This window comes from Barbatula barbatula (assembly GCF_947034865.1).
Source record: "Barbatula barbatula genome assembly, chromosome: 11".
Classification (NCBI taxonomy): domain Eukaryota; kingdom Metazoa; phylum Chordata; class Actinopteri; order Cypriniformes; family Nemacheilidae; genus Barbatula; species Barbatula barbatula.
The window spans coordinates 11,606,789-11,618,905 of record NC_136774.1 but is presented as its reverse complement, the minus strand read 5'-3'; the positions used below and the strand labels follow the sequence as shown (position 1 = coordinate 11,618,905).

Here is a 12,117-nt window from a genome sequence, read left to right as displayed (position 1 = left end):
ATTTATTTGGGTGAACTGTACCTTTAATATAAAATGTATTCAATTCATTATCACACAACTGTGGATTTGTTCTTGTCTTAGGTGGTGTGATGGCTGCCCAGGTGGAGTTTGATGCTGGGCGGCCAAGTATGGTTGGGGGTCGTCTGCACCTCAGCCCTCTCATTGACTCTAGCAACAAGAGCTTGGTGGAGGGTTCTGGTGGCCCACAGGGGTCGCTTATTATTCCCTCAGAGCCTATCAAACCTGTCCCAGGCCCCAAACCCAGATTGACTCCCAAACCTTTCACTGTGGAAAAAAATCCTACTATTCGCCCCATTCTTGCTCCTAAACCACAGCCGAAACCTAAACCCGAATCCACACAACTAGCTCCCCTCAAGCCAGACCCACCAAGCACACTTAAACTACAGCCAGCCGGTAAACCCAATCTATCATCCACAAATGCAAATCGGCCTGAATCCACTGCCTTTAAAACAGGTCAGAAGACTAGCACAGGACAAACAAACAAACCGGTGGCACAGCCCTTTAAACCAGCACCTACTATTGCCTCTACAGATTTGAACAAATCTAGGCTGTCCCAAAGTGATGTACTAAGAAGAACAAGTTTTGGATACACACCAGCTCGACCCAAAACTGATGTACAGGCCTCAACTCCTGGTGCTGAATGGCCCTCTGCGTCCCGATATAAAAAGCCTGGCCTGTCAATCACTCGTGCTAAATCAATGGGCTTCCTGACAGAGATTGGACAGAATTTTGAGAATGCTAAAGAGGACACCGGTGCCAAGGAGGAGAGTTCTCCTGCTGTTCTTCGGCCCCAGTCGAAAGGTTCAAGAGCCCGACCGGTTTCAGCTGTGTTCCCTCCAAACCCTACTCAATCTGAGTCCCTCACTCCTGCTCCTCGTTGGGCAGAAAGACGGCCACTTTCCTCTGACCTTACTTCAAAGTTTGAGTCAGTTGGGTTGTTCCTACACCGACGACCTGGTAAGGAGGATAGCAAAGAAAACACCCCAGAAATAACAGACGATGTTGAAGCTGTAAGTCCGAGAGAGAAAGAAATGATCGCAGAGCGCAATAAGCCCCCTGTGCCTGAGAAAAGAAGTCAATTTACAGAACTAAGTGACACAGACTCTAAACCTGAGGACACAGGAGAAAGCAGTATAAAGAGGCGCATCAGTTTGCTCCTGGACTCTTCTTCATCTTTCTCTGAAGCACGTGTGGATACTCAAGGGACGGAACCTCATTCCCCTGTGCTGGCGAGCTCTGATACCGATGGAGCTGTTGGTGTGAAACAGCGAATCAAAGAACTTACTGATGAAGTGCCTACTACGCTGTCACCCCCCCAGAAGCCACAATTTAGGCCACGCAGTCTAGTATCTGACCGTACTAAAAGGTAGGGCCCAGCAGTTTGTCATAATGAAAATGTATTTGTTAATAAGGTATACATTTCAGATTTGTGTTAATAAGTATGCAGTGAATGTTGAATATTATGCACATACATTCTTATTTGAAAGTCTTAGTAAATGCATTGTTTGTTAAAATGGTTTTGGTCTGAATATATTGAATAATTTCATATTTCTTCTCTCGTAATTCCTGACACAGACAGATTTTAGCACTAGTGGATGTGCATTATTTGTGGAAATTATGAATTATGCATTTTTTTATTTTCAGGTGCACATTAAAAAAGCTCATTCTCACGTATTTCTGAAGTCAGATTGTGTTGTAAAGCTGTTAATAGTTTTCTCAATATAGTTCAACCCCGTTTAGTGGGAGTGTGGAGACTCGCAGTGAAAAGACAAGCAGGAGTATAAAAAAAAACCTAAAGGCAGAGAGTCGCAACACACTATAAATGGGCATCTAATAGAGTGTAAAGAGTGACAAAGACCTACAGTACAGACCCATGAACACCAGTTTATAACACAAGTCTGTTTGTGCTTATATTCATACTTCATTGTTATACTTGTTTTCTATCTTCCTAGACATATGATATAGCCAGAAGCCTCATTATCAGAACTTAATTTTATATCTTTAGTACATTTTCATAACTTGCCTACATTATAACTATGGTGAGCATTCAAATTAACTGAAATAAATAAGTAAAGTCAATCTAAGACAAATGAGGTGTAAGATTTAGAATTATAATGGGTGATGGTCACCGTGACATATATTGTGACAGTGCAATAAAATAATTAATTCCGTGAAATAGATTTTTGGTCATTCTGCCCACCCCATACTGGCCCATGAGCTCACCTCATACATATAATTATTCTGAAAAGACCACGTTTGTTTCTAATTGACTTGTTTGTTCTAATTGACAGATTTGAGGCAGAACATGATGGCCTTATTTCCAGTGAGTCCAAAAGTCCCCAGGAGGTTATGGAAGATCTCAGCAAGAAGGTATACAAAAGTAAACCAGAGTCATTAATTATACTGCTGAAAACATCTTATCTTCTTTTAAGATAAGTAGATGTATTTATGTGTTATTCCCAACTAGTCACCCTAAATGTTTGGTAAAGTAAAAGGTTTTTTTACATTTATTTAAAGACAATGTTACACAGGCTCTTAGACATTTGAAATGATAACTGCAGTACTGCAGTTAGAACCAAAAACCTGATTTGGAAAAAAGAAGAGTCGTTTTTTCTTGTGACGGAGAGAGTGACAGGAAAAACAAATGTGGTTGAAAGAGACACTTCTGATGTCACTGGAGGTGCGGCACTCCAAAGGCGTGTAACCTCAGTTGTAGCGTTAGTCATATTGTGATTATGAAACATGCACGCTTCGAATGAAGGGGGTGAAAAGGTCAGTTTGTGAGCGAAAAGTTACCTTTGATTATGGCCCCTTCATGCCCCACCCTGCTTTATGAGCTTTGACAATGAGCATACAAATTTCACTGTTCTCAGTCACGTGTCCAGCTCATCTAGCTTTTTGTTTGTTTTTTATGTTTGCTTCTGTCTCTTTTCAGAACTTTCTCAGTTTATTAAAATAATTTATTACAGTTATGTATTTTTGTTGTTTTGGTTTGTCCCTATCTTGCACTTTCTGACCCTTGTCTGTTATCCATTTTTAAAACCCTTTTTAAATTGTAAAAGTAATTTTGCATATTTGATTATTCAACCAGTTAGGTACTGACTCAGGAAAGGGGACAATAAAGAGAATCCTCAATAAATCTGAACGGTTTACAATACTTCTAGAATTCTGATAACAAGCAGTATGTTAAAAATGTGCTGCATTCTGTTTTGTAGTTCTCCAGTATGGAAGGACAAACAGAAAATAAACAGGAAACCAGCAAATTATCATCACATGGTGTTCAAGACCTGCCCACCCACTCTTTAGATAGTGATGGCGTGCAAACGGTACGAGCAGCTATGTTTGAGCATGTGGTGGAGAGACATAGTGTTCAAGTGATGGAAGATTGCATCTCAGAAGGCCCAGCACAGCAGCAAAGCACAGTTAAACCCACACCCAGGCGGAACCACTCTTTGCGGATTCGAGACAATACCTTTAAAGCTCTTGAAGATGATGATCCTGGTAGTTTGGTCAAAGCAACATACAGAGAGCAAATTTCCCCTTTTAGCCCTGTACGCATAGAGCATGTCTTTGACACCATGGCTTCGTTTGGAGAGAGCTGCGCTGATAGTGAGTCTCTGCCAACAGTTCATCTGGAGGACCGAGCTTTCACTCTTCATTCACGTCAATCAGGCCCTCAGGAGAAAGAGGATAGAACCACCACCGAGAAGAGTAACCTGCTAACAAATAAAGAGAGCACATCTGCTGCCTCTTTGATGGAGGCACGCAACCCTCGCTACCTCAGAGTGGGTGCGCTGCAGAAATGGAATGTAACAGATGTAGACAGGGAGTATGAAACTGAAAGAGAGCGGCAAAGAGAAATGGTGAGAAAGATGGAAGAAGAGATACATAAGCAGATGGAAGTGCACATGGCTGCGACAGCAGCCTTGGAGGAAGAGGAGGAAGATATTGGAACAGTAGGGTTAAAACAGATAGAAGCACAAAGAGAAAGGGAGAGGGAACAAGAGGAAGTTGCAGCACCAAAGCGTCCTAAGATGCTGGACCACGAAGAGCATGCAAACAAACCTAGAGCCACATACTTTGCTCTGACTGGTCAGATTCACGAGACTGTTTACCAAGGTGAGCGAGTAAAGGAAGAAGAGATCTTTGGGAGAAGTAAACAAGCAATGGTGGGTGGAGAGGACAGAGGGATGAAGAAGGAGGTGCCATTCGATGATTTCACTGTTAAAACAGGGCAGTGGGCTGCTCAGAATCCAATTGCTCCATTTAAAAGAAATCCTTCACTGGATGCTGCAATGCATAAAGATGGGGCGGAGGAACTACATATACAGGCCACACAGAGAATCGATCACAGATTACAAGACCGAGAACGACACAGAGCAACCAAGGATGAGATGGAAAAAGAGAATCAAAGATTAGCAGAGTTTGAAAAGGTGAAAGAATTGGAAAGGCTGCGAGAAATAAAACAGAGAGAGCTGGAGATCGAGAAACAAAGGGAAATTGAGAAAAGGAGACAAATGGAAATACAGAAAGAGATTGAAAGTCTAAAACAGTTGGAAAGACAACGAGAGCAAGAGAGAGAAATACAGAGGGAGTTGGAGAGGCAAAGGGAAATAGAACAACAGAAACGAGAAAAGGAACGACAGAAGCAAATGGAATATGAAAGAATGAAGGCTGCAGAAAAAGAGCTTGAGCTGCAGAGAGAGTTTGAAAGAAAACGTCAAAAAGAGTTTGAGCGCGAGAAGGAGAGAATGCTTGACCAGGAGAAACTTAGGCTTCGAGAATTTGAAAAACAGAAAGAGATGGAAAGACAAAGAGAGAGAGAGAGGGAGGTTGAAAGACAAATGCAGAGAGAACTTGAAAAACAAAAAGAACTTGAGAGGCAGGAGTTAGAAAGACAAAGGGAATTGGAGAGACAGCGTGAGTTGAAACAGATAGAGATGGAAAAAGAAAGACAGAGACAATTGGAAAGACAGAGAGAACTAGACATACAAAGGGAGCTAGAGAGGCAGCGGGATCTGGATAGACAACTGGAAATGGAAAGACAGAGGGAGATGGAGAGGCGAGAACTTGCAAGACTGAAACAGACAGAGATGGAGAGTTGGAAAAAACAGAAAGCACAGGAGAGGGAAAGCAAGAAAGAGCTGGAAGAGCTTGAGAGAATCAAGGAGCTTGAGAGACAACGACTTCATGATTTTGAGCTGCAGAGACAGCGCGAAAGGCAATTCCAGCAAGAGCAAAGCAAACTAAGAGCAATAGAGCAAGAAAAGAGAACAGCTACATCTCAACTTCGGCCCAAGGTTCTAGATCTGGACCAAGTCTCTTTGGGTGCTCGGACGGGTCGAGATGAAAATAGTCCAACAGCCCGATGGAAGCAGCCATCACTTCATCCTGATGAGGTGTACAGACCAGCCATCTTAGACATAGACTCATTCAAAAGTCAAACCCAACCAGATTGTTTAACTGGTAAAGTGACTCACGGTCGTCCGCAATCTACACAGTTGAATCTTCCCCAGCCCCACACAGCACCCGAAGGTCAGTCTCTTCCTCAGCCACAATTCCACCCTCACTCCCAGGCTTTCTTATATCCCTCCCCTGTAGAACGCATGAGAACTCAACTTCCTCCACCTCTGCAACCCCAAATTCTTCACCAAAACCAACAGAATTTACAGCCCTTAAATACAGAAAGACCTAAGTATCAAACTCATTCACTGACCCAGTCCTCCGATTGGGCCTTTTTTGCTCGGCAGCCCAGCTATGCTTTGCCCCAAGCAGAAACTAATGTTTGGAAAGAGCTGGCTGTAGATGAGCCTCTTTGGGTATCAGCTACAGAAGGTTCCCGAAGGCCTATTAGCACCAGACCCACCAGCCTTGAGCAACAACTATTGCGTCCAGAGGAAAGAGGTGAAGGTACTATTTTGACACCGAATTCAGGCACTGCCATGTCACCTGTGTTTACCCCCGTACAGCAGACCTCTCTTGCAGCCCCCTCGATTGCCATTCAGACTCCTGTGCCGTCCGTGCAATCAAACCTTTGGCCTCCTACAACCCCTATCCTGAACACAGAGAGAAGCTGGACTTCAGTACCTTTGAGTGGAAGGTCAAGCGGGTCCTTGGCATTTTCTCCTGCAACACCATTAATTGGGAAGGACACCTTGGTGCCCACTAGTCAAAATGTGACCTCTGTGACTGATCCGAAATGGAGCCCAAACTGGGAGCTGGTATCCCAGGGTCAGAGAGAGAACCGTGGACCGCATAGGGACAAAGAACAACAGGTAAGAAAACATGCTCTCATGGATACAAATGCAATTCCACTTTATGGTTTTTCTAGGGATGCCGGTTTTCATTTCTTCCTGACTGACAACCAATGCACATTAAGCGAAAACCAATAAGATTAAAACATTTAACTACAGTTTAATTTTATTAGTATAAAAAAATTAAGAATTATAAGAAAATTGGTTTCTTTGACCCATTTAAAATACAAACAAATGTAATTTTTTTTATTAAAAGGTTTTCTTTGTATGTAATATTTGCAAAACAACGGCATACAGAACAACGTAAAGTGGAGATTCCCACATCGGTGAGACATAATAAACATTTAAACACTTTATTATTTACTGTTTCTACAGTTTAAAATGAGCAGTGCGTCAACACAATAAACATGCTTAGATGTATATATAGGCATATGTGATGATCTTTTGACATTATATTTTCCAGTATCTACTGTACATAAAATGGCAAACATGCTTTATTCATATTTCGCGTTGCACACTGCGTTTGTCTAAAAAAGTGAACTAATAAAAAGAAACACAGCAACAACACAGGCTATATTCTTCCTCTCTGGCTCTCTTTATTCACTGCAGTTTTACTACTGACCCCTAAAGGCAGCAGCCAAAATAACACTTTGTTACTTTTTTATCTGATTTTACTAGTCGATTCAAAATCTTACTATAGATTAATAGGGTCGGTTTCCCGGACAGGGCTTAAGACTAGTGCAAGACTGTTTCTTGACCGAAAACAACCTACACTGACACATCTTAAAATATATCAGTGCGATAGTTTTGTCTTGAGATGCACACCAGTATTGTGTTTTGTAAGGTTTTTTAAATGACTTAAATATCCTAATTTGACTAAAGCCTAGTCTTCGTTCTGTCCAGGAAACTGTCCCTAAGTGATCAATTATATTTGTCATATTTGTTTTGTTTCGTTGTCTTTTGATGTACTTTTGATGTAGTTTGAAAGTGACTTCTTCTTTCTGTTTGTGTAGAAACGCTCAAGGAGTATGTGTCGAAAGTCTGATCTATCAAAAGTATATTCTGATGATGGCCCGCCTTTCCATGTGAGAACTCGCAGAAGTCGGAGCGCACACAGAGAAAAATGTGGAGAGAGCTCGGTATGTATGAGCTCAATGTTGAGCAACCAAAATTCCCAAAAGTACACAAATGTTGTCGATTTCATAAACTTGACTTACTCATATACGCATGTTCCCATCAAATTTGCACCTACTAGCATAGCTGTGTTTGAAATCAGAAAGGTTGTCTGTTATCTCAATTAGGCACTGCATTACGCTGGCTTACTCGTCCTTTAAATATCGCTTTATTGATACGGTCCCTTCAGAGCAAATATACATATCAAGACATAAAATATTGTCAGAAGGCTATAAAAATATAGATTTTTGCATATATTAGCTAGTCCTACTTTGCGCATGAACCAGCATTCTGCTCACATAACAGTTCTTTGCCATGTTCTAATGGAACTTGTAGAAAAGCAAAAGAAGGAGAGATTGCTTGGGCGGTTTCGATGATGTCACTAGCATTCATAGTCCAGATGTTGGAGGAGCTCCATGACAATGTGAAAAACAGCTGTCAAATGACCATTTCTGGCATGAAGTGCTCTGCTCATGATGTTTACCCAAATCTGATGGAGTTATAGGCTTGTTAAAGATCATGTTGAAATGTCGATAGATGTTTGTACTCGTTTCTCTACCGTCGGGTATGGCGGCTAAACCAAGCTTATGTTTTTGTGTGTGAGAAAGTGGGTGTGCAGGAATGCAGTCAGAAAGAAGAAAGGGCGTGTCTCTAAAGTTACTTTGTAAAAGCATTGTTTTTAACACTTTCTCCTATAATGATGACATATAGAAGTCAATATAAGACTGTTGTAGACAAAACAGTCCGGATTAGTGTAACTAAGTGTAAAGTTCATATGTAAAGCTGGGTTATCTCACATTTTCTGCATTGTGTAGTAGATTTCTTATGATTTTGAAGAAGAGGAGATCTCTGTAAAAAGAAAGGACTTTCACAGAGGCTTGTTTACGCAAGGCAGTTATTGGAGTTTGTAAATTCATTTGAGTGTATATGTATTGCCATCTACTGTATGAATTGTATCATTACATTATTGAATATTATCGTTGACCATTAAGCTTCAGCAATAAATCCCTCTTCCCTTTAATTTAGTTAGAAACTTCTGTATAGAAAACTGTAGTTTTTAATAGATATTAAGCAAAAGAAGTAAAAGCTTTTTAAAAAATTTTCTTGCTTGCGTTTAAGCAAATGATGTTGAAACGCTTGTTTGTTTATATAGTGTATATTGGTGTTTTTCAGTGTTCAGTGTGGGTGTCTGTGTGTGGTCTTGACGAGGAAGCTTGTTCTCTTTCTCTCTCACTCTCAGTATTGGTCTTCATATAGGAGTCATTTTGGCATCACTGTGAGCTCACGGTTACAGGAAGAGAGAATAACTGCATGATGATGTAGTGAGAGGTTTACAACGCTTCGAGTATGAAAAGTGAGAAAGGATTTTAAGATATCCCATTAGGCTGAATTTGTAGAAAGATCTGCTTTTGAGAGATATGGCTTATCACGTCTTTCCTGACTGCTGTTGGTGGCTTTGGGTAAGCATACTTTTTTACTTGTAATACCATTACACAACAAACCACAACATATAAAAAGGTTTTTTAGAGGTGGGTATAGACAGAAAAAAGTGAACAACCTAGGCTTGGATTTCTGAGTGATTCTGCTAACTTGAATGTGTGATGGTCAGCTAGCATAGAATCTAGGTATTAAGCTTTTGACAAGTTTTACTTTTGGCTGCAACAACGAGAATCTTTTTTTAAACTAACTTCAAATATAAAAATAAGTGTGATGCAGTCTTTTAGCAAGTTTACTGGTGAAGTTGTTTCTTCCTCTGAGATATGAGTACTGTTCTGTTCGATATTTTTACACGGCTAAGGTGAGGCCACTGCATAAGCTTCCTGTTGTGATAACAGCTTCTAATTTCCTGAACATAAATCTGATTATTTGTTCTTTTTATTAACTGCCCAGGGGAAGATGCCCTTTTTAAAGCGGATGTAACACAGTTTCTGCCAATCTCATAAATAATCATGAGTACCTATCGAGTATTATACTTGCGTAGCTTCCAAGAGTCTTTAGTTTGATCACATTTATAAAAGACAGATACAGCTGTACGATTATTTCCGAAAACAGGCGACCTCCTGAATGCGTTTAGGGGGTGCGGAGCTAAATCACGAGCACACAATACATCATCGCATTGTCCCTGCATAACTGTTGATTCACTTTAAGTTTGTGTTGTTTACATTATGCACTTACACCAAATCCAGCATTTTATCAACCGTTTATATAACATCCAATAGCAGTTAACAAACAAACCATCACCACGTTTTCGAGTAACAATAACGCGTTTTCTGATTACATTACAGGGTTTTTATTTCCAAAGTGACCACACAAAATAGTTTAAGCAGTTGTAGATATTTTTTTATATATATGTTATTAGTTTTGTGTACTTGTCTTATCTCAAAATAAGTACATTGTTCTGTATAAAGGAACCACACCATGCTATAGCTAACTTATTTTAAATGTCCAGAATGAATATTGTGTTTGTATACGGATTGTGTCGTCATTTCCCTAAACAAAAATCAGTTTCTTCAACACAGCTTTTGCTGTGTAAGAGGAGCAGTGAGCAAACACAATCCGTTAGAATATCAGGCCCATGCTACTGCCACTATGTCATCATACTATTGGTTGGTCTTCGTCTTACTGTTGCTTAAATGCTCCCACAACCTGATCAATCAAAAGCTAAGCTGTCTGCTTGTGTTGTACTTTCTTCCCATGCTTGTGAATAGTGCATTTGTCATAATTTATGCGAAATAGGGTGAGGTGGTCACAGAGAGGAAGTAGTGTTAGTCAGTCTTCCGGTATGGACCATGTGTGGTTTTTACTAGCATTACTCATTATCTTGATAAAGCCGATGAGATGAGATGAGATATGATACAGTACAGTAATACCTTTGATTGTAATTATTTATGTATATATTTAACCCTTACAGTTTGTTGAAGCTGTATGTTAGATATGATTTAGGTTTGCACTGCATTGATAAAACTACAAGACAAGCACACAACACACTATCTGACAAGTGATTATTTATTACATATAAGTTCATCGATAAAGTAACACTGGCTCTACAGAACCCTGGACAGGGTTTAGATTAAGACAGAAGTAGGCTTATTTGGATATTTAGGAAGTTTTTACAAACAAGTTAAGGTTACAAAACAATTAAGATAGTTCTGACATTTATTTTAGTCTGGAACTCTGCTTAAACCCTGTCTGGGAAACCACCTCTTAGTGTTTATAGCTAACTACTTTCATACTGTATGTATGAGACATATTCTGTTGGGGTCAGTATGATCAAAGATAATAGATAAAGGGATAGTTCACCCACAAATGACCCCATTTACTCAGTATAAATGTCTATGTTCTGCTAAACACAAAGGAAGATTTTTTTTAAGAATGTCAGTAACCGATCAGATCTCGTCCCCCATTTACTGCCATAGTAGAGAAAATAAATACTATGGGAGTCAATGGGGGATGAGATCTGGTCGGTAACTGACATTCTTCCAAATATCTTCCTTTGTGTTTAGCAGAACAAAGACATTTATACTGATTTGGAACAGTCTGAGGGGGAGTAAATTATGACAGAGGTTCATTTTTGGGTAAGCTATAACTTTAACAAGATGCACCAGTGCTATTCCTATGTTTAGGAGGGGATTGCAACGCACGATATGGTCGCTCTAGTGATGGAAGACCCATTTTTCAATAAAAAATGCCAATTGGGAACTGATGAAGACATTTTCTGGGGTGGGAGTTTCACGAGGCACTTACCGAAGTGCAGTAGCTGAAGTGACCTAAAAAAATTGTTTTTAGACAATCTGAGCTTAAAATATGAATTATTTTACAGTTGGCAGGTCATTTCTGGTTGGAAATATGTTGTTATTTGATTAATAATAGAATCATATTTATTGTAAATATTGTTTCAGTTCAACAGCTGGTGTTACTGTCAGACAGATGACCATGTCATGACTTTATATATATATATGGTCACTGTCATCATTTGACCACTCACACTGTGAGTGCACTTAGTCAACATTTGGATGTTAGCCAGATTTTTATAGTGTTAGATTTTGTTGTAGCTTTCTTCTGAATGTTTGCTCTCATGCATGTGTTTTGTGATAGGTTGTGTGTTTATTGTTCGTCACAAAGGACAGTAGACTCGACATAACTATTCCGCTGTGTCTATACAAGGAACAAAAAACTATTTACCATTGATTGGCTTTTGACATGTATGAGACACTCTTGACTTGATGTTCCGTAATCTAATCTTAAAGTCATTTGTGTCGTGTACCAGCTGTACCTCTGAAACTGGAGCTTTTAGTTTGTCTTTTAGGCAGAAAGCTGATATTGTCTGTTGAGAAATACTTGTGATTAAAAGTCAGGCATATAGTGGACTCTGAATGTCTGAAACCACTTATACTTATTTAGTATTTTTCTAATTTAATTAAAAGAAGTTTGTTATTGTTATGAGCATAAAAATGTGACAAAGTTTAAGTGGAAAATTCAAATTTGCGTTTGGTATGATTTTTATTTTGGGTTTGGTACCTAGCATGGACTTCGTAAATTTGTGCAAAACCCGATGGTCTGTGTGATAGACTGATAAATCGTTGTGCCAATACATTTGGAGCTATCTCACTTGCATTTTGTTCTTAAAAAAGCCCACTCAAATGTAAAGCCACAGTTAAATGACCACAGT

At 39.7% G+C, this 12,117-nt stretch overlaps 1 protein-coding gene across 2 annotated transcripts in view; it reads left to right on the top strand.

Annotated features, from left to right (window-relative positions):
- The window catches only part of LOC306900744 (uncharacterized protein), a 44,749-nt gene that overhangs the window by 16,198 nt on the left and 16,434 nt on the right, over nucleotides 1-12,117 (top strand). For both annotated transcript variants that reach the window (XM_079468006.1, XM_079468005.1), the window contains exons 3-6: nucleotides 82-1,387; nucleotides 2,313-2,391; nucleotides 3,237-6,296; nucleotides 7,289-7,414. In XM_079468006.1, the coding sequence (XP_079324132.1) occupies nucleotides 90-1,387; nucleotides 2,313-2,391; nucleotides 3,237-6,296; nucleotides 7,289-7,414 (4,563 nt within the window). In that variant the 5' untranslated portion in view covers nucleotides 82-89. The remainder of the gene's footprint in view (nucleotides 1-81; nucleotides 1,388-2,312; nucleotides 2,392-3,236; nucleotides 6,297-7,288; nucleotides 7,415-12,117) is intronic.